Source organism: Mustela lutreola, chromosome 8 (genome assembly GCF_030435805.1).
Source record: "Mustela lutreola isolate mMusLut2 chromosome 8, mMusLut2.pri, whole genome shotgun sequence".
Classification (NCBI taxonomy): domain Eukaryota; kingdom Metazoa; phylum Chordata; class Mammalia; order Carnivora; family Mustelidae; genus Mustela; species Mustela lutreola.
Window position 1 is genome coordinate 44,348,853 of NC_081297.1, and position 27,987 is coordinate 44,376,839.

The window sequence follows — 27,987 nt, forward strand, 5'->3', positions numbered from 1 at the left end:
TAACAAAGTTATAAATGTGGTTTTAACAAGAAGTTATAGAAACCAGAATCTTTTAAATTACATTTTTATTGAAAAGTAGTTGATTTATAGATTTTTTTTTTAAAAAGCATTTTATTGGTAAGATAATGATCTTTCATTTAAGGATGACTAAAGTTTCACTCGCTCTTACCAACGTGGCACCTTTATTTTCCTATATGAACATTTTACTTAAAAATAGCGTCTCTAAAAGAAAAAAAGAAAAAGAAAAAGACTAGGGTCTCTAGTGCCCTCTGGTGAAACTTACTGAGACTGGGTATCCAAAAAAGTAATTCGGCTCACAATGGAAGAGTTAAATAGTACAATTACTATCTATTTACATGTGATAGATTGTGATTTGCTGCCTTGGGCAACCTTAGAGGATGCCTTGATCTCAGGCAGAATTTCAACTTCCGACACCCAGTCAAGCTCATAGCAAAAAAATACTTCCTTCTGGAATTTTCATCATCACTGCCTTCTTAAAAAAACAAAAACTGTCATCATATTATCAATGGGAGAAATAGTGTGGGAAAGTCTCTAAGTGATTAAGGTTATAATCCAGACCCAAAACACAAAAAAGGTTAATTAATAGGACAGTAAAAATGATAGCTAAAGCTTAGCATACAAGAAGGGCTCTTTTAGTGGTCCCCAATTCCTAGCTCCATCTTCTTAATAACGGATACCACGATTCTAGCTGGCTTTGTGCATAGTTTCTGGGAGAAAAGAACCTTTTCCTCAGATTTTAGGAAGCAAACCTATTCCAGACAAAGGCAATGGCTAAACGTAAATGTCAACAGAGTCTAAGTTCATTCTCCAGACCAAAGACTTTGGACTTAAGGTTCTTCAGTTCTCCTTGCAGCTTATGTGCCCGTCTATTGCTGTCACGCACCTCACACAGAATGGCAAGATCCTGGTTTGCCTGGGCATTCAGTGTTGCCTAGAGATTGGGAAAAAAAAGAAGAAATGTTTATGGCACATTCCAGAAGAAAGAAATCAGTCATAAAGACTAGGCTATGCTGGCTTCTTTTTGGCAGACTTTTAGCACATAAGATAAATTCAATCCTTAGCTTGCTAATGACCAAAAGAAAGAAAATGTAGAGTAGAATTAAAGCAGAAAAGGCATGAGACTCTGCTTTTCTATACGATAGTAAAGAAGCCATAAGATAGAGGTCAACAAACAGAAATGAGTAAAAACAGAGGCCAATATAAATGTTACTGGTAAATTTGCCAAAGAATGGGAAAAAAAGCTTCTCTTCTGTAACTAACCTTGTTTGGCACATAGCAATCATTTAGGATATGTGAATTACTGCTTAAATCTAAGAAGGATTTGGGGCGCCTGGGTGGCTCAGTGGGTTAAAGCCTCTGCCTTCGGCTCAGGTCATGATCCCAAGGTCCTGGGATCAAGCCCCACATCAGTCTCTCTGCTCAGCAGGGAGCTGCTTCCTCCTCTCTCTCTGCCTGCCTCTCCCCCTACTTGTGATCTCTTCCTGTCAAATAAATAAATGAAATCTTTTTAAAAAAATATCTAAGAAGAATTCTGAGGCAACCTGAATTCTAAATAAAGCTGTGTTTGAGGGTTGAGGGGAGAAACTACTTCATTCCTTACTCACTCGCTCTCTCTCCATTGGTAAAATAGACACAGTTCTTTTCATCTGCTGCTTGATCTGGGAAGGAGGAAGCTTTCTTCTTCCTCAGTTCAACTCAGATGGAAGTACAATGGTGCAGACTAGCAATGATTTTAGTCTACTGTGTCTTCCCTCTGCTGTGTACTTAAGCTGCTTTGAATGAGACTTAAAGGATGTTGATCCGCTAGGGTCTACCACCAGGGAAACAGCCCATCTTTCTTCTGAGGAGCCCTCATGACCATGTTTCCTTACCTGCACCCCTTTTCCCCCCTCTCGGTAATTCAGGATCAGTGATTACCTTATAGAGGATTTGCTCCAAGTGTTTCAGCTTTTGCCGGAGAATCTTAATATCTGTCTTAAAGCCTTCTACTTCCAGGATGCGCCGATTCTCCAAGGCCTCATAGCGTCTTGTCATCACCTGTAAACGCTTCCCCATCTTGTTAGTGCGATCCTAAATATAGAGACATGGCAAGGCATGTGAAGAGAGGGAACACATTCCCGGAGCATCTGCGCTTCCTACCCCATCAGAAGTGATAGAGAATTTGTACCTTGAAGATCTCTCTCCTCACTCCCTCTTCCTCACGAATTCGGGCAAGTTCTTCTTCTAGGGAAATGCACTGCTCTTGATACATGTTGGACAGTTTTTTCTCTTGAACTAACTTATCCTTTAGGGACTGCAGGTCAGAGGGAAAATAAAATTACAATTTTGGTAATTCAAATAGTACTTAGGCAACAAAAGAAAGGAAAGAAATGATTTCCATTAAATCTAAAACGAACTAAGGAACAAGATGGCAAGGAATGTTGGAGAACATCTGAAAGCCTCCTATTTCTAGATGATTCTCTTAACCTTTTCCTGAAGTGTCCACAGTAGAAATTCTTTAAAATAAAACAAGTATTTTGGGCTCTGAGAAGGGTCAGATAATGGAGCTTAGAACTATACCAAGTAGGACATGACAACATATGTTTTGGCACAAATTTGCTCTTCTTTAAATAGAAACAACAAGAACACATAATACATGTTCCATTGAGCAGAGGGAATGGTGGATAAAAAACTTAATCAGCTCATGTTTCTTCCTTACACACAATCCTTCAAAGACATACAACACTTAGAGCTAAATATTCTTTCCAGGCGTGTAAAGGCCCTGGAAGGCCCTCCATGACTGGTTGCTACCCACCCTCCAACCTCTCTGCTTACCACTTCTTTCTTGCTTATCCCTCCATGACCACAATGATATTCCCTCTCTTCCCTGAACATACTTCAGACTTGCTCTTCCCTCTGCCTGGAATGTTCTTCCCCAGGTCTGTATGGCAAGCTCAGTACTGTTTTATAAGTCTCAGCAACAATATCAGACTTCACAGAGGGTCCTTGTGCTTCCCTATAAAAGCAGACTTTCAGCAACTATATAAAATCTTCATATAATCTTTTCAATTCCTTAACACCATTTTAAAAAATAAGCTATCATTTTCTCTGTTTTGTTTTTGTACCCTCTCACCCATGAAGGCTTTTTTTATTCATTCATTTATTTATTTATTTAAATAGTCTCTACACCCCATGAGGGGCTTGAACTCAAAAGACCAAGAGATGCATGCTCTCACTACTGAGCCAGCCAGTCCCATCTTCCCTCCCGACCCCGCACCCATTAAAATGTAAATGCTGCAAAGGCAGACCTGGTCTAATTTATCTATTGCTGCAGAGCCAAGCCCACAGTAGGAGTGCAATAAATATTTGTTAAATGAATCAATCAATAGTTCACTTTTCTAAATCCCTAAACACTATAATGATAAGCTACTCCTTGAAACCTAGTTCTTGAGGCTGCTGCTACAACAGCTTTCTGGACTGAATGGACCTTGTATTTCAATTCTCAGGTTCTTTGGAATTCTCTGAGTTCTTTCAACTTTTCCAAAAAAATTAACAATTTCTGTAGGACATAAGAAAACTACCTTAATATATTCATTTTGGTTATGATGAGTCTCATGAATGACTGGCCAAACTTTTCCAATTTTTTCTTCTTTCTTCTTACACTGCACGCTGTATTGCTTAATCTTCGACATCAAATGATCCTTTTCAAGCATCCACGACTTCTCTTTATTTTGGCTTTCAAATCTGAGTTGCAAAAAGTCTTTCGTGCTCTCATAGAGAAGTTCTTGGGTGTGATGGAGACTATGAAAGAAAGTACAAATGTGGACACCATGTTTAGGGGTACATATGGTACATAGTTACTCAAACAAAGGGAAGATACGAGTTCTTTAAAAATTGTGCAATACACAAATTCTATAAAATATCACTAGCAGTATTTAAAAGACAATCTAATCACTGGTAAACTTACATGTTTTACTGGACAAAGTGTAATGTACCTATCCATGCACACTAGTTCACAGACTGGTCTTTTTTTTTTTTTTTTTTTTTTTAAGATTTATTTACTGGGCACCTGGATGGCTCAGTTGGTTAAGCCTCGGCCTTTGGCTCAGGTTATGATCCTAGGAGCCTGGGATTGAGTCCAATATTGGGCTCCCTGCTCGGCAGAGTCTACTTCTCCCTCTGCCCCTCCCACCCTGCTCATAATCTCTCGCTCTTAAATAAAAACATTATTTTTTAAAAAGATTTATTTATTGGGGCACCTGGGTGGCTCAGTGGGTTAAGCCTCTGCCTTCAGCTCAGGTCATGATCCCAGGGTCCTGGGATCGAGCCCCGCATCGGGCTCTCTGCTTGGCAGGGAGCCTGCTTCCCTTCCTCTCTCTGTGTCTGCCTCTCTGCCTACTTGTGATCTCTGTCAAATAAATAAATAAAATCTTAAAAAATAATAATAAAATAAAATAAAAAATTTATTTATTTGAGAGAGAGAGAGAAAGCATGCACGCATGCATTGGGTAGGAGGAGGGGCAGAGGGAGAGAGAGAATCTCCAGCAGACTCTCTGCTGAGCGCAGAGAACAATCCAGGGCTTCATCTCACCACCCTGAGACCATGACCTGAGCTAAAATCAAGTTAAGTTGCTTAACTGACTGTGTTACCCATGTGCCCAACGTAGACTGGTCTTTATATTTTCCCAATGCTAATTCTAGTTTATATCATTAAAAGATTTACAGAAATATCTACACAGAGCCTGCACAAGTATGGAATATATTCCCTGACTGAGGGTGAACACAAGTTCTAAAATGTCAAAAATAGTTTTGGTTTTGTTATGCTGTAATCCACATGTAAACTGCCTGGTAGCAAAACTTGTCCTTTCCTCAACATCAGTTTCCTCCATGGAGAGATCGTGACAACTTTAGCCCATTTAGTTTCTCCATTCTCTGAAATTCTGTATCAGTTTAAATTTCTACTCCTGTGTTATAATTTGACACTTACTCATAGACTGTGTCATGTTTTATTAATTTTAATTTATTTTACTTTATTTTATATTTAAGATTATATTTATTTGAGAGAGTGAGTGAGAGAGAGAGAAAGCACAAACAGGAGGGGAGAGGGAGAAGCAGACCCCCACTGAGCAGGGAGCCTGACTCGGGGCCCAATCCCAGGACCCCAGGACCACAACTTGAGCCAAAGGCAGATGCCTAACTGATTGAGCCACCCAGGTGCCTTTGTCATGTTTTAACTGTCAACAGGCATAATTTCTTCTTTTCTTTTTTTTTTAAAGATTTTGTTTTTAAGTAATCTCTACACCCAACGTGGGTCTCAAACTTATAACCCCAAGATCAAGAGTCGCGTACTTTCCCAACTGAGCCAGCCAGGTGCCCCAACATGCATATTTTTTCTAGCCTGAGTGAAAGCATATCCCCTATTTATCATTTGCTTTTGCCTTGCTATCACCATATTGTCAAGAATAGTACCAAATGCTAAACATACACAGAGTACTAAACAAATTCCTGCTGACTACTGAGATTTAGGAATAGGCAAATGATGTTTCTATCTTTAAAAAAGGATATCCCTAAGAAGTTAGCAACTCATCAGTTTAATATCAATACTTTCTAGAAAAATACTGTACCAAATGATCAAACTGCTTAAAAAGAATATTAAATACCATGAGGCAATCACTGTAATTTTCCACTGGCCAAATAATGTCAGAGAAACTCAGTTCTTTTCATGAGTAATAGGATACACAGATAAGGAGAACATGAGAGCATAATGCAGGCACAAAGCAGAGTAACTGTCACCAGACGAATGTATACATATACTCAGGTATATATTTATGTATATAAAGAGAGACTGATTCAGTTACCACAAGATCTCTCATGCTTTCAATGAGTTATTTTATTCTATTTTACATTATGTTCTCGATTACAAACTGAGCAATAAATAGTCTTGTTAATGTATAAATGGTATGAAAATGAGACCCAAAGGACAGTCATTAAAGGCCTTGGATTTCATGCCATTCAATATCCTTAGGATGATCTATCAAATGTAAGGGACTGATTATATGCTCAGATGGGCAGATAATGCTAAACTAGGATGGTTATTAATCTGCTAGAAGACAGATATAAAATTACAAATTACTGTGACAATTTAAAAACACTGCTTTTTAAAACAATTAAAATCCAATGAAAAGTGAACATGCTATGTGTAAGCACAAAATACCAAACATGAAAATGAAGATGGAGATGTGCTGGCCACATGAAAACATATTATACTGTGTTAAAAGAAACAGAGTCTGTGAGGTGCCTGGGTGGCTCAGTGGGTTAAGCCTCTGCCTTCAGCTCAGGTCACGATCTCAGGGTCCTGGGATCGAGCCCCAAATCCAGCTCTCTGCTCAGCGGGGAGCCTGCTTCCCACCCCCACCCCCCACCTCTCTATGCCTGTCTCTCTGCCTACTTGTGATCTCTGTCTGTCAAATAAATGTGTAACATCTTAAAAACAAAAGCAAAACAAAACAAAAAACAAAAACTGAGTCTGTAAGAGGCAGAACGCATTTTCTAGCCTGTATTGGGAGATCTTAATTTACGAATCACATCCAGTTTTAATCATTACTTTTTTTTTTTTTTAAATAGACTCCACGCTGGGCATGGAGGCCAAAGCAGGGCTTGAACTCATAATCTTGAGATCAAAACCTGAGCTCAGAACAAGAGTCAGATGCTTAACTGAGGCCACAGCACGCCCCTGGGGAACAGACATAACTCCAATAGGTGGTGATTAGTGCCACCAGAGGCAGGCGAGGCATCAGAGGCATGCGGAGGAAGAAAAATTAAATTCTGCCGGGGGAAGTGTTCAGAGGAGAGATGACCATGCACAGCCAAGTGCCTGCCACACAGCAAGGATCCCATAAGCAATAGACATGAGTGGTCAGACTGAAGGACAGGTTAAAACACAGCAGTAGAGGAAGAGCTAAGACTGAAAAGGTTCATTTGGTGCCAGATGACGAAGATTCTAGTAATTCATGCTGAGGCAGCAGGACTTTATCATGAGATAAATAGGAAGCTATTGTATGTTTCTGAGCAGTTGGTAACTCCCAATGGAGCAGCTGGTAACTTCTAACTCATAGCAGCGAGGAAAAGTGTAGAAGGCGGTGGGATCAGTGATAGGAAGAACAGCTAGATTACTGCAGGAATGTAAACAATAGAGCTGGGGGATTCCCGACTGGCTCAGGAGGGGAGAACACCCAACTCTTGGGTCTCAGAGTCACAAATTCCAGTGCTATGTTGGGGGTAGAGATACTTAGAAAAATATAAAATCTTTAAAAAAAAAAAAAAAAAAAAAGAATAGGTTGAACCAATGTGAGAAGAATGAGAGGGAGAGAACGGCCTGGAGAGGCTTCCCAGGCTCATCATACTCATTAGGGCTCAGAATTCAGGAATAAGAGAGTGGGGAATTCAAGATAACTCTAAGGTCAGGGAGCTTGGGAAACAGGATGGATATCTTTAAAGTAAATGGGAAAAAGAATGTAGTAGTAGGTTTGAGATGGGACAATGAGATGTTTCTTGGGGAAGAAAAACAGTCTGATTCAGTTGCAGTAAATTGGAGGCGTTCGAACATTACGGAAGAGATCTGTACAGCACAGTCTGGCCACTGGAACCGTTAAAAAATCTGAGGAGGGTCAGACAGGTAGAAGCAAAGAGAATTCATCTCAAAGAAAGGGAGCTTAGCGGTACTGAATATACAGAATGATACTAGTATACTAGTTACAGCGGGCACTTTAAAGAGATAATGAAGTCAGTGATGACCTTAGAAAGGGCATGCTTGGTAAAACAGTGGGGATGAAATCCGACTGCAGAAAGGTGAGGAAAGGCAGGCAGGCAGGTGCGGAATTAAAGCAGTGAGGACAGAGAGTCTGTGGTTTTTGTACAGGTACGTAGTCATTTTTCCCACATTCGTGAAGGGCCAAACAAAAGAAAATGTCCCTACCGTATTGGGCTGCACTGGATAACCTATCAGTGGATAAGAGAATATTTCTTCACCACTAAGATCAAGCTAAAAGTCAAGTGGGTTAAACGGAGCATGGGGGATACTTGGCAGCTATTCAAGAAAAGAATCAACAGCACTCGTGGAGAAGCCCGGACACCCACCTACATAGAGGCAGGGGTGTCTGACAAAGACGAATTTTCCAGATCCCTTTCAGTTGCACAGTACTATGCTGCTAAAGGAGAGGACTGTTAACTTCCAAGCCACTCAGAAAAATTTACAGATCTGTCAGTGCAGCTTTCTTGAACACTCACTTTTTGGTAAGCTCTTTGATTTTGTCCTGATTTCTCTGGTGATGAACTTGTATTTCCTCAATGCGAATCCGTCTGTCCTCCATGAGCCCTTCAACTTGCTCTCTAGAAAGCTTGGTCTGCTCTTCCAGCTGAGCCTGCAGTGATTCCACCTGGACAGGCCAAAAGAGGTGAGGTATCCACTCCTGTCTCACTTCCACTTATTTCTTACCTCAAAAAGTGAGTCTTTCTCCAGAAAACTTTAGAAAACAAAACAAAACAAATCCACAAACAAAAGCACGGCAGCGAAACAAATAGAAGAAAAATCTTAAGTGTACTCCTTTTCATTTAATGTCTTATACATGGGGTTAGGCTACACAAGAGCAAGCTCTGTTCACACCACACAGGATCTGCGTCACACACAAAAAGCTGGAAAATCCAGTTTCCTCTACCCTAACATTTTCAGCTTTTCACTATCTCCCTTTTGGGATTCTTAGGACTATCTCCCTTCTAAGACCCCCTAGTTGCATAGAAATAGAATGACTCCTTTCTTCATCCTTTAATTTAAAAAGTGAAGAAAAATCAGTATCATGTTATTTCCTTCTCTGATTCTGGTTGTCATGACTCCCAGGGGAGATACTGGCCAAAGGCAGAAACTGTCATTTAAGGCAACAGACCCTAGTAAGGACAGGAACTTGAGCGCATGGTTGCAAGTGTTACACAACTACCAGGTGGTAGAAGGATAATTGGTGACTTTAGAACACATGCACTAAATAAATGGATATACCCCTACTGGTCAATCTTTCAGCAGAGACAACTGTAACTCTTTGCGTATCCCTTAAGCCACAAGGAAATTCTTACTATATGATAGTTTTGTTAGGTAGGGCTAAGGATAGTGCTTCTAGAATGGCTGAATAGAGAATAATGGTTTTAAAACATAAACTCTCAGAAATTAGGAACAACCTAAATTTTCGTAATCACTTGATACCTAGATATATGTGTGCAAGGCCGTAAAAAAAATGAAATCTTGCCATTTGTAACAACGTGGATGGAACTAGAGGGTATTATGCTAAGCAAAATAAGTCAGTCAGAGAAAGACAATTATCATGTGATCTCAGTGATATGAGGAATTTGAGAGGCAGGCAGAGGATCATAGGGGAAGAAAGGAAAAAAATCAAACAAGACTCAACTATAGAGGGAGACAAACCATAAGAGACTCTTAATCTTAAGAAACTGAGGATTGCTGGAGGGGAGAGGTAGGGGTTGGGGTAATAGAGTGATGGACATTGGGGAGGGTGTGTGTTGTAATGAGCACTGAGTATTATATAAGACCAGTGAATCACAGACCTGAAATAAATAATATATGTTAATAAAAAAAAAAGAAAACATATAGACACACACACACACACACACACACACAAGGAAAAAATAATATGTGTGCAAGGAGATACTTATATGATAACAAAGATATGTTACACAAAGCTAAACTTGTGGACAGAAACTGTTCTGGTCTGCTTTACCTGCAGGATAAGTGTTTGTATGTCTCTCTGATATTGCTCAGAACTTTCTTCCTTCTCTCTCATTGCTGGTTTTTTTTTGTTTACTTTAGAATCTAAAATAGAAAACAAAAATTAATCAAGACCTTTACTTAGTTTTTATTTTGGCTATTTGAACATCAGCAGACTTCTGCAGAGGAGTCTGATTTCATTTACCTAGAAGAGAAGGAAAGGAAGAAAAAGGAAAGCATACAATGACTATAGCAATACTTTTTCAAATGAGAATCTCTCTAAAGGAACTCTGCTAGGATGTCTCCTGAATAATAATATTCATCTTTCTAAAGGATATACTAAATTTTCCTTTGAAGTTGTATCTGTTTTCTTCATAAAATCATATTTAATCAGAAAAGATAAGGAATAAGGAAAAGTAAGTCTAAATATTTGGTTAAGATGGATCACCCAATTTTCAAAAGACAAGATTATTTTAAAAATAAGAAACACTAAAATTACACTGAACAAAATTCCTAGGATGATTCAAGAAGCTCACACTAAGAGAACAGATCTTAAAAGTTCTTATCACAAGAAAAACAAATCTGTAACCACTGTGGTGATGAATGTTATCTAGATTTATTGAGGTGATCATTTCATAATATATGCAAATATTGAATCCTTACATTATATACTTAAATGCAATGCTATATGTCAATTACATCTCAATTTTCTTTTTTCTTTCTTTTTTTTTTTTTTAAAGATTTTATTTATTTATTTGACAGAGAGAGATCACAAGCAGGCAGAGAGGCAGGCAGAGAGAGAGGAGGAAGCAGGCTCCCCGCTGAGCAGAGCCTGATGCGGGGCTCGATCCCAGGACCCTGGGATCATGACCTGAGCCAAAGGCAGCGGCTTAACCCACTGAGCCACCCAGGCGCCCCACATCTCAATTTTCTTAAAAAAAAAAAAAGGGCAAAGAAAGAAATAAAATTGGGATTTCCATCAAAAAAAAAGGGGCGGGGGGAGACTGAGGCTTAGAAGCTAATTAACATTCTGTGATCCCAGAAGTTTTCCCAATCTGTTTTATTACCTATAAGCATGTTTATTATGTATTATTTATTCTCCTTTATTAAAACATCACGGGAAGGTTAAAGGAAAAAAAGCTCAGTGAGATCTTAAACTAGCAGGGACATCAATATGAACATTCATTATTACCACATAGTAGAAACAAAATCTAATTATTTGACTGTGTTTTTGAATTCTGCATCAACGAGAATTTATAGTAATACAGCTGATACCTGCTCTGAAAGCTGAGGAAGATTCATTCTGTTCACATATACCTATAGCCTGGATAGTCTTGGAGTGAATGCTGACCTGAAGAAGCAAAAAAAGCAAAAAGTATAGAGTTAGCTTTCCTATAAATGTTGTATTTCACTTTTTAGCTTTACTTCTATAGATCAAAACACTACTCACAAATACAATTGGTTGAAATTACCATAATCATATAAGGATGTCATGTGTGAGGGACACTAAAGTGGACAAAACTCAGCGCTAGTGAAATAAGCTAAAAAAGTAAATTTCAGAGTTATTTCATACTATCTGCTAAAAGAAAGGGGTGGGGCATCTTTGGCAAGGACCTTTAGGAAAATAACAGGAACACAAAAGCATGCATATGTAGATATGCACAAAGATGCTCACTGAGGCAGTTTATAGAAAAGTAAAAATAAAAAAACTATATATACACACAAATATTTCTATATGAATGGGAAAAGAGCTTTCTCTCTGGGGATAAAAGAGACTGCCACTTTTATATGACAGATTTCTGAAATCTGTTTTTCATAAAGACCATGTAGTACTTTATCATCAGCATAAACTAACATAAAAAAGAAATCTGAGTATTGCGAATTTGCTCCCACACTAAGTCAGCTCCTGCTTTCCTCTCTAACCTCACCCAAAACATCCACTCCTCTGTGCTTTAAGATTTCCAAACAGTGAAATGATACCACCTCCCAAGGTTTTTTTGGGAGAAAAAAGTAAATGAAAGCACAAAGCTCTTTGTAATTATAGAAAATGCTTTGAAGACTTCGGGACTAAGACAGCTAATTCTCCTTCTATCTTCTTTAACAAGTACCAAAATTGCTCTTATTATAGACCCCAGCCTATTTTTTTTTTTTTTTAATAAAAAGTAATGCTTACCATGCCGTACCAAAGACTACTTACTTTGTTTGGAGGCTCCTTATAAAAATAGGTCACTTCTCCAGTGTCTGTGCCCACAAGAGCCAAGAGATTCTGAATCTTTTTCTTGTCTTCTATCTCCCTGCGATTCTCAAAGAGAATAACCACACATTGTGTTCAGAGGAAATAAACTTTTCTGTTTAAAGGATCTCCTTTCTGATTTAAGACAATGGCAACATCAAATTAAAATTGAATAAGATTTATTGAGACCTTGGCTCTAATTTTTAAAACATCAGATATTTATATCCAGAAATTGAGAGAGGGGACCACAAAATAATTTCTTAGTTGGTTCCAGAAGAAAGTTATAGTGGATGCTGGGGTACCCTGCTCAGATTTCCCTCTTCAGCACTAATGGGTTCATTCCTCCAATTGCCAGCAATGTTGCAAACTGGGGCTCACAGCTGAATATCTCTCCAGAATTGTCCTCAGTCAAGAGGGACTGCCTTAACCAACTGTATACCCAACGGACAGACTGGACCCAGGGCCTGGCTAATGAGAGGACAGAAAAGTCCAATTCCCTTGCATCAATTCAGAATACCTTTGAAGGGCCATCCCAGCTTCAGTGCACCCTGTGGCACTGGCTGAGGTCTTCTGTAATTAATTAAATAGTTCTACTGCTGCCCAATCAGACTTTATTCCTTCATTAGTGGTTATCCCTGAAGGGACTCTCCTAAACAATCTCCTGCAAGCAAATATCCATTACAAAGTCTGTTTTCTGGAGAACCCAACCTTAGACAGTTGATATCAGAAATGGACCAAGGAAGCAAACTCTAAAATGAGATTTCAGAGTCTGTGATATGGAGATGGTTTATAGAACATAGTGTTCTTGTGGTGCCTGAGTGGCTCAGTTGGCTGAGCACCTGACTCTTGATTTGGGCTCAGGTCATGATTTCAGGGTCATGGGATCCAGCCCTGTGTTGGGCTCTGTACTCAGCACAAAGTCTGCTGGAGATTCTCTCGCCCTCTCCTTTGGCCTCACCTCCCCTTGTGCTCCTTTTCTCTCTCTAAATAAATAAAATCTTTAATAACAAACACAGTGTTCTTAGGGGCAAAACAGACGGGTGGTTAACAAGGTACAGCTTAAAAAATTAAAATAAATCAAAGATGGGCTTCTGGGGAGCTCTGTTGGTTAAGCATCCAACTTTTGATCTCAGCTCAGGTCTTGATCTCAGGGTTGTGAGTTCAAGCTCCACACTGGGCTTCACATCAGATGTGGAGCCTACTTAAAAGAAATAAATGAATAAATAAAATAAAAGAAATCAAAGATGAAGGGAGGCTAAGGGCAGCACCCTAAGCAAAAGCACAATTTCTGATCCATTTTCCACACCTCAGCCAGCATAAAGATAATTACTTGACAAAGAAGCTGGGTCCCCAGGAGGTAAGACTTGGTGACACCACAGCAAGTACATGATAATGAGTCCCCTAGTCTTTCCCCAAAAGACCCATGGCCATTTATTTAATTAATTATACACTGGAGAAAAGGAAATACACAGGTAATTCAAGAACTGATGGGTCCAGGGTCTGAACTGACATTGATACCTGCCATTATCATGGCACTGGAGTATATAGGAACCATGTAATCAACACAATTTTGTACCAGGCCCAGCTCACAGTGGGTCCACTGGGTCCAGACCCAATCCATGGTTAGTTTCCCCATCTCTAAATGTATAACTGGAATAGCCATATTTGGTAGTTGGAAAATTTGGTAGTTGGTAGTTGCCTGGTTTCCTGGCATCTGGGTTAAGGTAAGAGGAAGACTCTGAAACTGCCCCTCCCCACCCCTGCCAAGATGGAAGATAAAGACTTAAAAGATGTGGGGTCAAAGTCACCATCAAATCCCCATTTAATTCACAGTATGAGCTATGCAAAACCAGAAGGATAACAGTGGACTACTACTGTTAAGGAGGTCCCAATTTCAGTCATTGTCCTAGAAGTAGTATCTTTGCTAGAGTAGATTTACTTGGTTTTAGGTACATGGAATATGGATACTGAGTAAGCAAATGCATTCCTTTCCATTCCTAACAGGACCAGAAATAGTTCTCATTTGTGTGGGGTGAACACAGTACACTTTTACAGTCTTTCCATAAAACCATGTTAACTCTTCAGCATCCTATCAAATAAGTCTAAAGAGACCTGGATCCCGCCATACCACAGATTTCATTAGTTCATTAATAATGATATCAGATTGGGGCACCTGGGTGGCTCAGTGGTTTGGGCTGCTGCCTTCGGCTCGGGTCATGATCTCAGGGTCCTGGGATCGAGCCCCGCATCGGGCTCTCTGCTCCGCAGGAAGCCTGCTTCCCTCTCTCTCTCTCTCTCTGCCTGCCTCTCTGCCTACTTGTGATCTCTGTCTGTCAAATAAATAAATAAAATCTTTTTAAAAAATGATATCAGATTAAATTAGATTGGCTAGACAAGAATGGTAGATGCATTAAAACCCTTGGTAAGATACATGGGCTTGAGAGGGTTGGAGTAAACTTTTCAAAGCATATCAGTGAAGTTTTAGGGATCTGATCTAGGCATGACCAGACATTTCCTTCAAAGTAAAAAACAAATTACTGTGCCTTACCCTTACCAAGTAGAAAAAAGGACTCTTCAAATCTCTTAGAGACCATATCCCATACTATGGGATACTGCTTTGACCCATATATCAAGTGACATGAAAGGTGAGCTTTCAGTGTGGCCCAGAGTTGAAAGGAAATTCTGCATTAGGTCAAGGCTAAAACTATTAAGGAGATTGAATCGATAATCAAAAACCTCCTGACAAAGACAAACTCTAGACCCGATGTCTTCACTAGTGAACCCAACCAAGTATCTAAAGGACAATGCCAATAATTCTCAAACTTTTCTAAAAACTGAAAAAGAGACAACTACAGACCAATATCCCTCACGAACACTGATGTGAAAATCCTCAACAAAATACAAGCAAACCAAATTCAGGAGCATTAAATGGATTACACACCATGATTAAGTGGGATTTATTTCTGGAATCCAAGCATAGTTCAGCATATGAAAATTGATCAATATAATATATCACATTAGCAGAATGAAAGGAAAAAACCCACAATCATAAATGATAAATGATAAAGAAAACTCATGTAACAATATTCAAAACCCTTTTATGATAAAAACACTCAACAAACTAGCTAAAGAAGGAAATAACCTCTACCCAATAAAAGCCATGTATGGAAAACCCATATCATACATATCATACTCAATGGTGAAAGACCAAAAGTTTTCCTCTCTGATTGAGAACAAGACAAGGATGCCCATTTTCACAATTTCCATTTAACACAGTACTGGAAATACCAGCTAGGGCAAGGAGGCAAGAAAAAAGGAAGAGACATCCAAAGTAGAAAGAGAGAAGTAAAATTATCTTTGTTCACAGATGACATAATCTTATATGTAGAAAACCGAAGGGTTCCATAAAAACAACAAAAGCCAACCCAAACAAACGAAGGAAATCCCATTAGAACTGATAAAAGAGAATTCAGCAAAGTAGCAAAATACAAATTCTTCATGCAAAAATCAGGTGCATTTCTATACACTAATGTGAACAACCTGAAAAGGAAATTAAGACAGTAATTTGCTTTATATTAGCATCAAAAAGAATAAAATACTTAGGAATTAAAAAAGAAAGTGAAAGACTTGTATACTATACATACATAAATGGAGAGATGCCATGTACATGGATTGGAAGACTTGATATTGTCAATATTACCCAAAGCAATCTACAGATTCAGAGCAACTCCCATCAAATCTCAATGACATTTTTTTTCAGAAATAGAAAAATCCACCCTAAAATTCATATGGAATCTCAGGATTCATATGGAAACTTAAAATAGTTAAGACAATATAGAAAAAGAACACCATTAGAAGACCCACACATCTTGATTTCAAAACTTACTACAAAGTTACAATAATCAAAATAGTGTGGTACTGACAATGACAGATCTTTAGACCACTGGAATCAAATAGCCCAGAAATAAGTTCCACATGTATGGTTAAGTGATTTTCAACTTTCAATGAAGAAAAGACAGTCTTTTCAAGAAATGGTGCTGGGAAAACTGGATATCCAACATGCAAAAGAATGAAGGTAGACCCTTACCTAACACAATATACAAAAGTTTATCTTAAAATGGATCAAAGACCTACCTGTAAGAGCTAAAACTCTAAAACACAGTTGGGGGTGCCTGGGTGGCTCAGGTGGTTGAGCACCTGACTCCTGACTGGGGCTCAGGTCATGATCTCAAGGTTTGAGATGGAGCCCTGTGTTGGGCTCTACGCTGGGCATGGAGCCTGCTTAAGATTCTCTTTCTCCCTCTGCCCCTTCCCTATATCCATTCACAAGTGCTCTCTCTTAAAAAAACAAACAAGCAAACAAACAAAAAACTATAGTGATACTGGATTTGTCAATGACTTTTTAAAATATGAATTTGAATATGAATATGGCCTTAAAAAGCAATGAAATTTTGATACATGCTACAACATGGATGAACCCTGAAAACATCATGCTCAGTGAAATAAGCCACTCACAAAGGGACAAATACTGTACGATTCTACTTATATGAGGTCAAATACATAGACAGAAAATGTAACAGTGGTGACTAAGGGCTGAGGAGGGGTGGTGATAAGGAGTTACTGTTTAATGGGGACAGAGTTTCTATAAGGAAGGTTAAAAGTTCTAGACCTGGGGCGCCTGGGTGGCTCAGTGGGTTAGGCCGCTGCCTTGGCTCGGGTCATGATCTCGGGGTCCTGGGATCGAGTCCCACGTAGGGCTCTCTGCTCAGCAGGGAGCCTGCTTCCCTTCCTCTCTCTCTCTGCCTGCCTCTCTGCTTACTTGTGATCTCTCTCTGTCAAATAAATAAATAAATAAATCTTTAAAAAAAAAAAAAAAAAAGTTCTAGACCTGGATAGTGGTATGGCTGCCTGATAACATAAATATACTAAGCGCCACTGCACTATGTCCTTGAAAATGACTAAAATGGTAAAATTTATGTTAAGTATATTTTATCACAATTAAAAAAAAAAAATTAGTGGATCCTGTGGAACACTGCTCAGATGCCACTTTCAGAACCTAGATCCATCACCCAAGAGTTCAGTCCTTCTCCAGGAACTGCCCTAGGCTGACAGGGGCTGCCTCTCCCAAATTTACATCCCCTCCTTGGTGACAGCCAACATCCAATGAGTGATCACTATGGGCTACAAATGGTCAACCGCTTTGCCTCTGAATGGCTGTCCTGGCCTCAGAGCTCCCTGTGCAGTTGGCTAAAGCCTCTCCACCATAGAATCACAGTTCAAATTCTCCCTCTGCCCAAATTTGCTCATAGATATTATTGCTGAGTCCCCCAACTAACCATCCTTGTATCCATCTCAGAGTCTGCTTCCTGGGGAACACAACCTAAGAGAAATGTATCTCGTTTAGTGTAATTTAGAAATAGAACTCCAATATTTCCCTTCTCCCACTGGGTACCTGATTCTCAGTCGGTCGTTTTCTGAGTAGAGGCGTAAAACATGTTCCCGTTCCTGGAAGAGGCAGACCTGTATATCGCTTAGAGCTTTCTGCAATTCCGCAATCTCTTCCTCCCTCTGCTGCAAATCCCATTCTAGTTTATGCTGGGGGGGAAAGAGGTATTGAAAAGATACTGCACTTCATGGGAGTATCTCTGATTGGATCAGGTCATGCAGAAATTACAGAGTGGGGGCACCTGGGTGGTTCAGTTGGTTGGGCATCTGCCTTTGGCTCAGGCCATGATCCCAGGGTCCTGGGATCAAGCCCTGTATCAGGGTCCCTGCTCAGGAGGAAGCCTGCTTCTCCCTGTTTCCCCTGCTTGTGTTCCCTCTCTCCCTGTGTGTCTCTCTGTCAAATAATAAAATCTTAAAAAAATTATAAAAAAGAAAAGAAATATTACAGAGTGAATGGTTTCACCAACATGGAATTCAAATGACAACAACAGGTTGTGTACAGACTTGAGTTTAACAGCTGCAGGGTGAGTGTGATGTTTGCCTATAACATCAAAGCTCTTGTATCTTCCTTTTACAGATTACAGAACCCTGTAACACCATATGATTTACCTGTTCTAGTCACACTTCTTTTTTTAATGCTTTCTATGTAATAAGGATTTCAAAATTTTCAAAAAACATGGATAAAAAGGTATGATTCTTGCCCACAGAGTTGAAGAATTTTGTTGGAGGGGAGAGAAATGCAAACAACTAAAATGAAATAGTTATTTCATGAAAGAGAATGCATAGTAAAATGGTTGATGGGAAAGTACAGTAGAGTAAAACCTCTGCAGGTTTTGGGAAGTCAGAGAACACAGGCAAAGCTGGAACTTGAAATATGAAGACTGCTACAGACAACCAGAAGACAAGTACTCTTGGGAAAGGGAGAGAAATACCGAACCATCAGAGCCCTAAGTGTCTGGGTAACCCCAAGTATTTCAGTATTGCTGGAGTGGACAGCGAGAGGCAGAGTGGGTAAGTATGATATCCAGGCTGGATACTGGTATGGAGGACACTTTAATAGTTCGGGGGAGACATAATGAGAGTTGGAACCGATGTTGAGGAAACAGTGATTAAGTTGTTGGAATGGGTGTAGTGACATTTAGGAAGCAGAATCAAAAGGACTTGCCAAGTGACAGAAGTAGGAGCTGGGGAGAATTGCAGGCAATGATACCATTTACGGGACATAGAATAAAGAAAAAGCAAAGAGATAAGGAATGGAAGGTGGGGAAACATCAGTGGTACACATCATGTGTGGATAGGGTAGGAAAGAGAGAGCAGTTCAGACACGGACATATTAACAAGGAACTCTGGAGAAAAGTGAGTCCACATTAGTTATTTGGTGTCATCACCTCATATGTGGTAGTAGAAGGCATGAATACAATGAGACCATATATTGTGGAATCTGGAACTTTGATACTTAAGACTAAGGAAGGGGGGGGCCGTTGACAGAGACTGAAAAGAACCGGTCAGAGAGGTAAGACAAACTGGGAAAGGAAATCAAGAAAGGACAAGTCTGCAGAAAGGAGAGATCAATAGCGACAAATACAGCCAAGGCCATGAAGAGAAGAGATCATTCTGACTAGCAGGTTCCAGGGACCACAGCGGGTGATTTTTAGTGGAGCAATGCGGACAGAGACCAAACTGCAGTCAAGAGGTCACTGAGTGGGTGACAAAGTCAAGCTATTCTAAAGGTATGGTTGAGAAAGAGCCACCTACATAAGAAAGAAGTTAGAGAGGAAAGTCAACTACTGAAGGGTATTTTTTTAAGTTGGGAAAGACTTGAGTAGGTTTATATACTGAGGACCAAAAGCCAATGTCAGGCAAGAAGTTAAAAATAGAACACACAGAGAAGAGAGATGATGAAGCAGGGTTTCTGAGGAGGAGAAAGGGTTGGGGGTCAGGGGGACTGCTGGATCAGTGCAGCTTGAACAGGCAGAGACAGCTCATCCCCAAAGCAGTAAGAGAGGAGACATGGACGTAGACGTAGGTAACTTGCGTGGACGGGCAGAAAGGGAGCACATGTATGATAGCTGGTGTTTCCTCCATGAACTCGGAAACAAGATGGCCAGAGAGAAGACGACTAAGAAGGGGTTGCAGGCTGGTGGAGGGTGAAGGTATGGCACAGGTATGCACAGGCCAAGAAAACTGCTGTATAGTGACTAAGGATATAGATGGACAAGTTTATCATGAATTTATTCTGTAATGATATGTAACTGTGTTAGGACAATGGTTCTCAACGGGGGTGATTCTGCCTATGCCCCAGGAGAAACTGGGCAACGGCAGGCATTTTTGATGGGTCATGAACTGGGGATGGGGGGGATGGGAGAAGAGGTGCGCTACTGGTATCTGGTGAGTGGAGGCCAAGGGTGCTACTTCAAATCCTACAATGCACAGAACAGTCTTCACAACAAACAAATACCAAGCCCCAAATGTCAATAATGCCAATGTTAAGAATCCTGCTCCAAGAGAAGAGGTAGTAGGGAACTGGGCGAAATTCTAGCTAGGGCTTGTGCTATGCAAGCAAGGCAGAATAAGCAAGGGGTCCCATGTAGGTAGTACAGTTCCTGAAGTGAAGCCCAGGGGAGCCTGGATTAGAAAGGAAGGATGTGAATTCAGAAGCTGGCAGGCAATGCTTAGAAAACCGAACTGTCAAGGAGCTATAGAGCTAACAATGACATTAAATGAAGTCAGGTGTAAGGGGGTGAAAGATCTAGAAGTATACAAGAGCCCGAGATATAAGAGTTTAAAGGTCCAGCAGCTGGGGGAGATTATGACCTAGTGAGGGACCCAAAAGGTGTATAGGTAGCTAGGCTGAGGCAGAAAGGATAAAAAAATAATTTCTTAAATAAGATATCTGCTTATGGTTCGAGCTGGCACTGCTCTCAGAAAGGAACAGACTCAATCAGAGCCCTAAAAGGGTATAGCGTGTCATCCCTTTCACCTGCGCATCACAAGCTGCTTTGTAGAGTTCCAGTTTCTTCAGCAGGTCCTCATTTTCTTCCTCACACTCAGTCATCTTCTTTTGGTAATATTCCAGAAGCTCCTGAGAAGGGCAGAGGACAGCCAGACGATCTTCCGTGGAAGGCAAGGGAGTCGACTCCATTGAATCCAAGAAAGATATTCTCTTCCACTTGGTGGGACCACTGAAGCCACAGGGAACATCGTGTTTGGAGACAGTCGTTGGCCTGTGAGAAATCAAAAAGGACATAGTCATTCAATGATGTGAACAGTTATGAGACACTGTAATTTCTTAAAAAAAAATGTTTATGTTCTTGAAGTGCCATAATTAAGGTGCTCATAAACCTTCGAAGTTTGATGTTTCCAAGTATTAAAGGCTTACAGCTAGATTCAAAATACATGTTAAAAGAGTAAAAAGATCATTAAAAATGAAATATTACCCAAGCAAGACCCGGTAATAATCGAAAATTTAATACTATTAAGACACAGAGCAAAAGAACACATTCCACTGCTGGTGGAGTCTAACTTGACACTACATAGAGTAATTGACAGAATCTAGTAAAACCGCTATCCCTCTGTCCTAGAGAAACTCATGCATATGTGTACAAGGCAACACACATGAAAATGTTGGTAGCAACATTATTTGTAATAACAAAACCGGTAAACCTTCCAGACATCCACTCAATAGGGTAATGGATGAATTGTGGTATATTTATATAAATGGAACATTACTCAAAGTCATTAGAAACAATGGATTAGAGATATCCAAATATCAATGAATCATTCAAACAACATTAAGCGGTAAAAAGTAAGTAGATGCATATGTAGAAGATATTACCATTTAAGAATGGAACTTGCCAAATGAAACTGTTTTTAGGAACAGGTACATGTAAGTGGCAAAATTATTAAGAAAGGAAATGACAAATGTAAGATTCAGGATTAGAAGATATAGCCTTAGTTAGTAACCACACAATCACACCAGCATCAGAACGTTTAAATCACGCAGACCAAGACTAGACAAGACCAGAGGCTAATAAAAGGCTAGGCAAGAAGTTCTATTTGTTTGTTTTTAGCAAACAAGAGCGTTCAGCTGAAACAATGCCAAGTCAGAAAATACGTGGTGTGGAAGTACAAAAACCCTGTGAAAATTAATCCACTTTGGCTAACTCCCTGCAGAGACTTTATACTGGTTTCCCAAAGCTGTATTTAACAATGGAGATGGTCATCACCTTTAATAAGAATGTATAGAAGAGATATTAAAATTTACTTTCAGCTAGCACGAAGGGGGAAAAAAAATCCTACAGTTTTCTCAATAACTAAAAGCTCGTGACAGAAATGTTCTTTTACTTAATGTTTCATGTCTTCAAAGGGAAGTACTCTGGGAAATAGACCAGTGGATGAACTAAGAGGTCCTGCTGCGCTTTTGCAGTGGAAAGTTGTTGTGAAGAGGATGAGGAGGAGGATGTCTGTTGCGTGGGAAGCAGAGGGCAGAACCAGAATTAAAAGTCCCCTGCTTATGCATGCTGGTTGTCTCCTCTGTAACCCAGGATCCACGGGCACTATACCAGGCCCATTCAAACTGCCTGGATTCGGGTATCAACATTTAATATGTCCCAGTTTTGAATCCTAATGGCACTTAATAAGAATAGATAAATGACATGTAATATAGTTCAAATCCAGAGGTTGGAAACATGCTTCTAAAACCTTTCTAGTTTTTCAGCTAACTTATGCTTCTGGCTACAGAACTCTTGATTCTTTAACAACTCGCAAATAGGCAAATGTCTTACTTTCTGCAGACGGGGGTACGCACTGGGGTAAAGTTCATGCTGTCCTCTTCACACCTGTCAAATACACAAAAATTCAGAATGAAGGGTCAGGAACAGACCAAAAAAACAAAAACAAAAAAACAAAAACAACAGTACAGGATACACAGGTTCCATTTCCACCATCACATGCTGGTGAGAATGTGATGCTCTACAATGTAGGATTCTTTAAAGTGGTTCCAAATCCTGAAAATCTATGACTTTCGAATCTTCATAAGGCATTTATCATTACTATTTTTGAATAAAATCATCACGGCATCTAATGTTTGGATGGAGAAGCACACACAAAAGAAAAGCCTCCTTAACATGGAGGTTGTCTGCAGCAATGCAAAACGAATTGACAGTCCTTGTGCTGAAAGAGGAAGGAGATGCAGAAATGTTCCTAACAAGGTACGGTAAATGAAAATTAATTTAATTACACTAAATTTAAAATAAATACAAAGCCACTGACATCTGGTGAACTTTATTGTTTCATTTTAGAGAAAGAAAAAATTACTTTCAAGCTTTGTAAGGTCCACTTACAATCTCCATTCCAATTGCTAACGTGGGGCTTGGGATCCTCTATTTGAATAATCTTATCACAGAAATTTTCATGAAGATAACCTCACGGTCAGGGAGGGAACAGAAGAGAAGGAGAGAAGGGGGAGAGAAGAGGAGAAGAAAGGGAGAGGAAGGAGGAGAGAAGGAGGGACGGAAGGGGAGAGTTTATTTTATTAGCTTTGGGGAATGCTGGCTTATCAAGCATGCTTTGTCAACCCATTCTGATCTTGGGCATGATGATGTAATATTCTGTTCTTGTGCTCTTTTAATCTGTATGTATCTGTTTATAATCTTCAGTCCTTTGGAGAAGAATTTCATGAACAAGAGTGAAGAGACCATCACTCTTGTTAATTCTAGATCATTTTCCCGCTTGGAACCCCAGAATGCCTCTGCACCTCCTCCTTAAAACCTTTCTTCATTTGCCTTCTAGGACACCAGAGGTTCCTGGTTTTCTTTCTTCTTCACTGGTCATTAATTTTCAGTTACTGCCTTCCTTTTATAGGGCCTTGGTGACTGTATAAAGTGTCAGTTTTAGGGGCAACTGGGTGGCTCAGCCAGTTAAGTGTCTGCCTTCGACTCAGGTCATGACCCTGGAGTCCTGGGATTGAACCCCACGTCAGGTTCCCTGCTTAGCGGGGAGCCTGCTTCTCCTCCTCCCTCTGTCCTATCCCTCCCCTAACTCGTGAACTCTCTCTCAAACGAATAAATAAAAAATCCTTAAAAAAAAAAAAAAAAGTGTCATTCTTAAATACCACATACACACCAATGGTTTTCAAATTCCTACCTCCAGGGCTGACTCTGGCCTCCACTCCACTCATACCTATCTCATTGCCCTATTTCTTATCTCCACTTGGATGTCTAACAGGTCTCTCAAGCTTCCCAAGTCCAAAACCAAGTTCCTGATAAACACCTACCACCAAAACCTGCTCTTCTCTCACAATTCTACATTCCAGTAATTACTACCTCTATCTTGGCAATTGCTTATGACCAAAAACCTTGGAGAAATTTTACTCCTCTTGTCCTACATGCTATGCTCAATCCAAGAGCAAATCCCCTTAGCTCTACCACGAAAATATCCAGAATCAGACAGTGGCTTATGCCCATGCTGCCCTGGTCCAACTCACTACAATCTCTTGCTTGGAGGACTAAAATAGCCTCTTTATCGGGTCTCTTTGCTTCCACTTTCAAATTCAGCCCTTGCAGTCTATTTTCAACACAGCAGTTTGATTATCTAAAATGTTAAGTCAAGGGAAGCCTCGGTTCAGTCACTTAAGCATCTGCCTTCGACTCAGGTCATGATCCCAGGGTTCTGGGATGGAGTCCCACACCTGGCTCCCTGTTCAGCAGGAAGCCTGCTTCTCCCTCTCCCACTCCCCCTGCTTGTGTTCCCTCTCTCGCTGTGTCTGTCAAATAAATAAAGAAAATATTTTCAAAAATTAAAAAATAAAAAATAAGTAAAATGTAAGTCAAAACACAAAATTTCTCTGCTCAAAAGCCTCCTACGACTTTTAATTTCAGTCAGAAAGCCAAAGTCTTTAAAATGGCTTCCAAGGTCCTACATGATCTGGCTACCCCAGGACTCTGTGGCTTCACCTAGAACTCTCCCCGTGCTCAATGTGCCACCAATGCTGGCCTCTGCTGTTCTTCAAACACGCCAGATAAACCTTTACCTCAGACTTCCACCTTCTACATCATTTATGATGTTCTTTTCCCATTTACCTATATATGGCTTTCTCCCTCTCCTTGAGGGTTTTAATGTCGCCTTCTTGGTGAAGTCTTCTCTCACTTTCTGACATCCCCTTACCTACCTTCTCTGCTTCACTTTTATGTCACTGACATAACTAGAAAATCAGTTTCTGCTTCTGTCATTCCATTAGCTTCCTTCTGCCCACCAACCCTTCAAGCATGCCATCTCTTTTTCTCATTCTCTCCTTTAAAATGACTACTCTCCTCCTTTAAACTCACTTCCTTCCACAAAGCTTCTTCAAACTGGGTGAATTTGTCTCTTGTAAAAAACAACCTAGAAAATAAAAATGGTAATTGGGTTGGGATGGTAGGATTATGGGCAACATTTTTTTTTAACAGCTTTATAGAGATATAATTAGATAATTCACATTCCATAAAACTCAAAGTGTACAATTCAATGATTTTAGTATACTCAGATACGTGCAACCCTCACAATTACAGAACATTTTCATCACTTCAAGAAATCCTATAACCTTTAGCCATCAGCCCTGTGTTCCACCTCCCCCCAAGCCCTAAGCAACTACTAATCTACTTTCTATTACCTTTTTTTCTTTTTTAAGATTTTATTTATTTTTTGACAGGAGAAAGATCACAAGTAGGCAGGGAGGCAGGCAGAGAGAGAGGGGGAAGCAGGCTCCCTGCTGCACAGAGAGCCCAGTGCAGGGTTCAATGCCAGGACACTGAGATCATGACCTGAGCTGAAGGCAGAGGCTTAATCCACTGAGCCACCCAGGTGCCCTACTTTCTATTTTTATAGAGCTCCTTAATTTGGACTTCCATAAGAATGAGATCATATAGTATGTGGTCCTTTTGTGGCTGGCTATGACGGATTTCTTTCACTTAGCATGAGGTTTTCAAGGTTCATCCATGTTGTAGCAGGTGTTAGTATATATATATATATATATATATATATATATATATATATATATATGAATAAATAGTATTCCTATATATGGCCAAATAATATTCCCTTTTATAAATACAGGTGACATCTTAAAGATGAATGTCACTGTTCCTCAACTATTTAAGAGTAACTTGGAACTTTTTCTTTTTTTTAAATAATCTTTTGAGTCATTTGTTTGTTTGTTTTTAAAGTAATCTCTATGCCCAATGTGGGGCTCAAACTCAAGACCCCAAGATCAAGAGTTGCATGCTCAGGCCCCTGGGTGGATCAGTGGGTTGGCCAGCCAACTTTTGCTTTTGGCTTGGGTTATGATCTCAGGGTCCTGGGATTGAGCCCTGAGTCAGGCTCCATGCTCCGCGGGAAGTCTGCTCAAGGATTCTCTCTCTCCCTTTCCCACTGTTTGTGCATGCTCTTCCTCTCTCAAATAAATAAATAAATCTTAAAAAAAAAAAAAAAAAAAAGAGTTGCATGCTCAACCAACTAAGCCAGCCAGGCACCGCAGAATATCTTGGAACTTTTAAAGAGCCTTCTAAGAACCTGTAACTTCTCTTCTTCCTTATAGTAATTATCCTCATTCCTTCTCTTGCCTGTGACTACTGCAGGTCAACAAAACGGTATCTACATTCACATCTCATTTAGTTTTATAAACCTCTCACAGTCTGTCTTCTACAACATCTGGAAGGCAGCTATGCTCACCACTATACTACCAATGCCTACTATAACATCCGAATTGAAGTTATTTTCTTGGTCATTAGATACCCAAATGAATGAATTCAGCTGCTTTCTTGGTTTTCCATCCTCCACCCAGCAAGTCACTCCTCGATTTATTTATTTATTTATTTTAAAAAGATTTTTATTTATGTATTTATTTGAAAGAGAGAATACACAGGGAGATGGAGTAGCAGGTTCCCCACTGAGCAAGGAGCCCGATGTGGGACTCGATCCCAGGACCCTGGGATCATGACCTGAGCCAAAGGCAGGCGCCCAACCCACTGAGCCACCCAGGCATCCCCACTCCTCAATTTATATGCTTACTTTGATAGTACTGATCACCTTTTTAAAAATACTGTAGTTCAGGGACACCTGGGTGGCTCAGTTGGTTAAGCGGCTGCCTTTGGCTCAGGTCATGATCCCAGCGTCCTGGGATCGAGTCCCACATAGGGCTCCTTGCTTGGCAGGGAGCCTGCTTCTCCCTCTGCCTCTGCTGCCACTCTGCCTGCCTGTGCTCGCTTGCGCGCGCTCTCTCTCTCTCTCTGGCAAATAAATAAAATCTTTTAAAAAAATTTTGTAGTTCAGAGCTTGGGCTCTGAAATCGAAAAGGCTTGGCTTTCAGTCAAAGCTCTTTTCCTTATTAGATGTGTGATGAGGCAAGTTATTTCACCTCTCTACACTTGAGTTACTTATTAAAAGAGAGGGAGAATAGCATTTATAATAGGTTGGTGTAAGAATTAAATGAAATAATAAATAAAAGGGCTGAGCACAGTGTCTGACACGCCAGTGCTCAATAAATGGAGATCATTACTATTTTTACTGATAATTTTCCTCTCTTGGTTCAAAAGGTTCTGTCTTCAGCTTTCTTTTCTACTTCCTCTAATCACTTTTGTGGGAACATCATTATTCTCACTGCGTTTATGACTACCTCATTATCTAAAACACTACCTGGCACAGAGTAATAATTATCATTGAATAAACAAATGACATCTTTCAATATTCTGATTTGAATTTTCAATTATACACCCCCACAACAACTCTGTCAAGTATTTTTTATTATTCCTTAGTTCTACAAATGAGGAAATTGAGGGCTTAGACTATCCTGGAATGAGGGAATATTGGAACGCATTTCCAGGACCTCCAAATTCTACACCCCGTTTACATTTCATCCCGCTGTTGACTCCCTCTTGCTATGGCTCCCCAATCCTCCAACACCCCCCTGAAACCTTTCACTTTGCACGTCCTAGCTTCCTTCTTCCGGTCCCCGCACCTACTTCTCCCTCGCTAAGTATTTTTTTAGTCTATGGCCCCATTCCCTAATCCCAGCATCCTAAACCCAAAACTCCGTACTCACGCCACACTAAGCCTCCGAGTCAGAAACCCCAACCGAAAAACAAAACTTAAATCCGGTAGCGAAGCGGCGCCACTGAGTGTGCACGAATCTGTCCAATCGTCCACGAGTTTACACGACCCTTTGGATTGCGCACCAATAGGAAGGCTATTCACACAGAGACACGCCCCCCCCGTTCCCCGCCCTTTCTCGCTACGGGCCTAACCGCGCAGAGATCGCCGGGAAGTGTAGTTTTACTTCTGCACAGAGCTTCCCCGGTTGGAGGATGTAAACCGATTGCCGCGCAGGCCATCTCAGTACTGGCAGGGTGCTGTTTGGGGTCAGAACGCACTAGTTCTGGGCACACCCAGTTTAAGCTTGCTCAACTACTTTCTTTTCATGAAAAATTATGCAGGCACGCGATGCATAATTATGGAATGGATCACAGGATTACTATATGTTGCAATTTATAAGCTTATATTAAGGTGA

The 27,987-nt window shown here is 40.2% G+C and overlaps 1 protein-coding gene across 5 annotated transcripts; it reads right to left on the minus strand.

The window, feature by feature from the left end:
* Positions 1–48: 48 nt before the first annotated feature.
* On the minus strand, positions 49–27,630 carry CCDC77 (coiled-coil domain containing 77). 5 transcript variants are annotated; one of them, XM_059184461.1, is made up of 13 exons: positions 27,523–27,606; positions 24,773–24,827; positions 22,232–22,285; positions 20,428–20,671; positions 17,455–17,597; positions 11,967–12,063; positions 11,045–11,120; positions 9,783–9,874; positions 8,287–8,435; positions 3,582–3,801; positions 2,189–2,314; positions 1,939–2,091; positions 49–952 (listed from the first exon to the last, which is right to left on the minus strand). In XM_059184461.1, the coding sequence occupies exons 3-13, from the start codon at positions 22,267–22,269 to the stop codon at positions 806–808; spliced, it is 1,485 nt and encodes a 494-aa protein (XP_059040444.1). In that variant the 5' UTR covers positions 22,270–22,285; positions 24,773–24,827; positions 27,523–27,606; the 3' UTR covers positions 49–805. The 5 variants fall into 5 exon arrangements, with proteins under 5 accessions (XP_059040444.1, XP_059040443.1, XP_059040442.1 ...); XM_059184460.1 differs by lacking the exon at positions 24,773–24,827 and having other exon boundaries at positions 27,523–27,630; XM_059184459.1 differs by lacking the exons at positions 24,773–24,827; positions 27,523–27,606 and adding an exon at positions 24,527–24,745 and having other exon boundaries at positions 17,455–17,507.
* Positions 27,631–27,987: the final 357 nt, after the last annotated feature.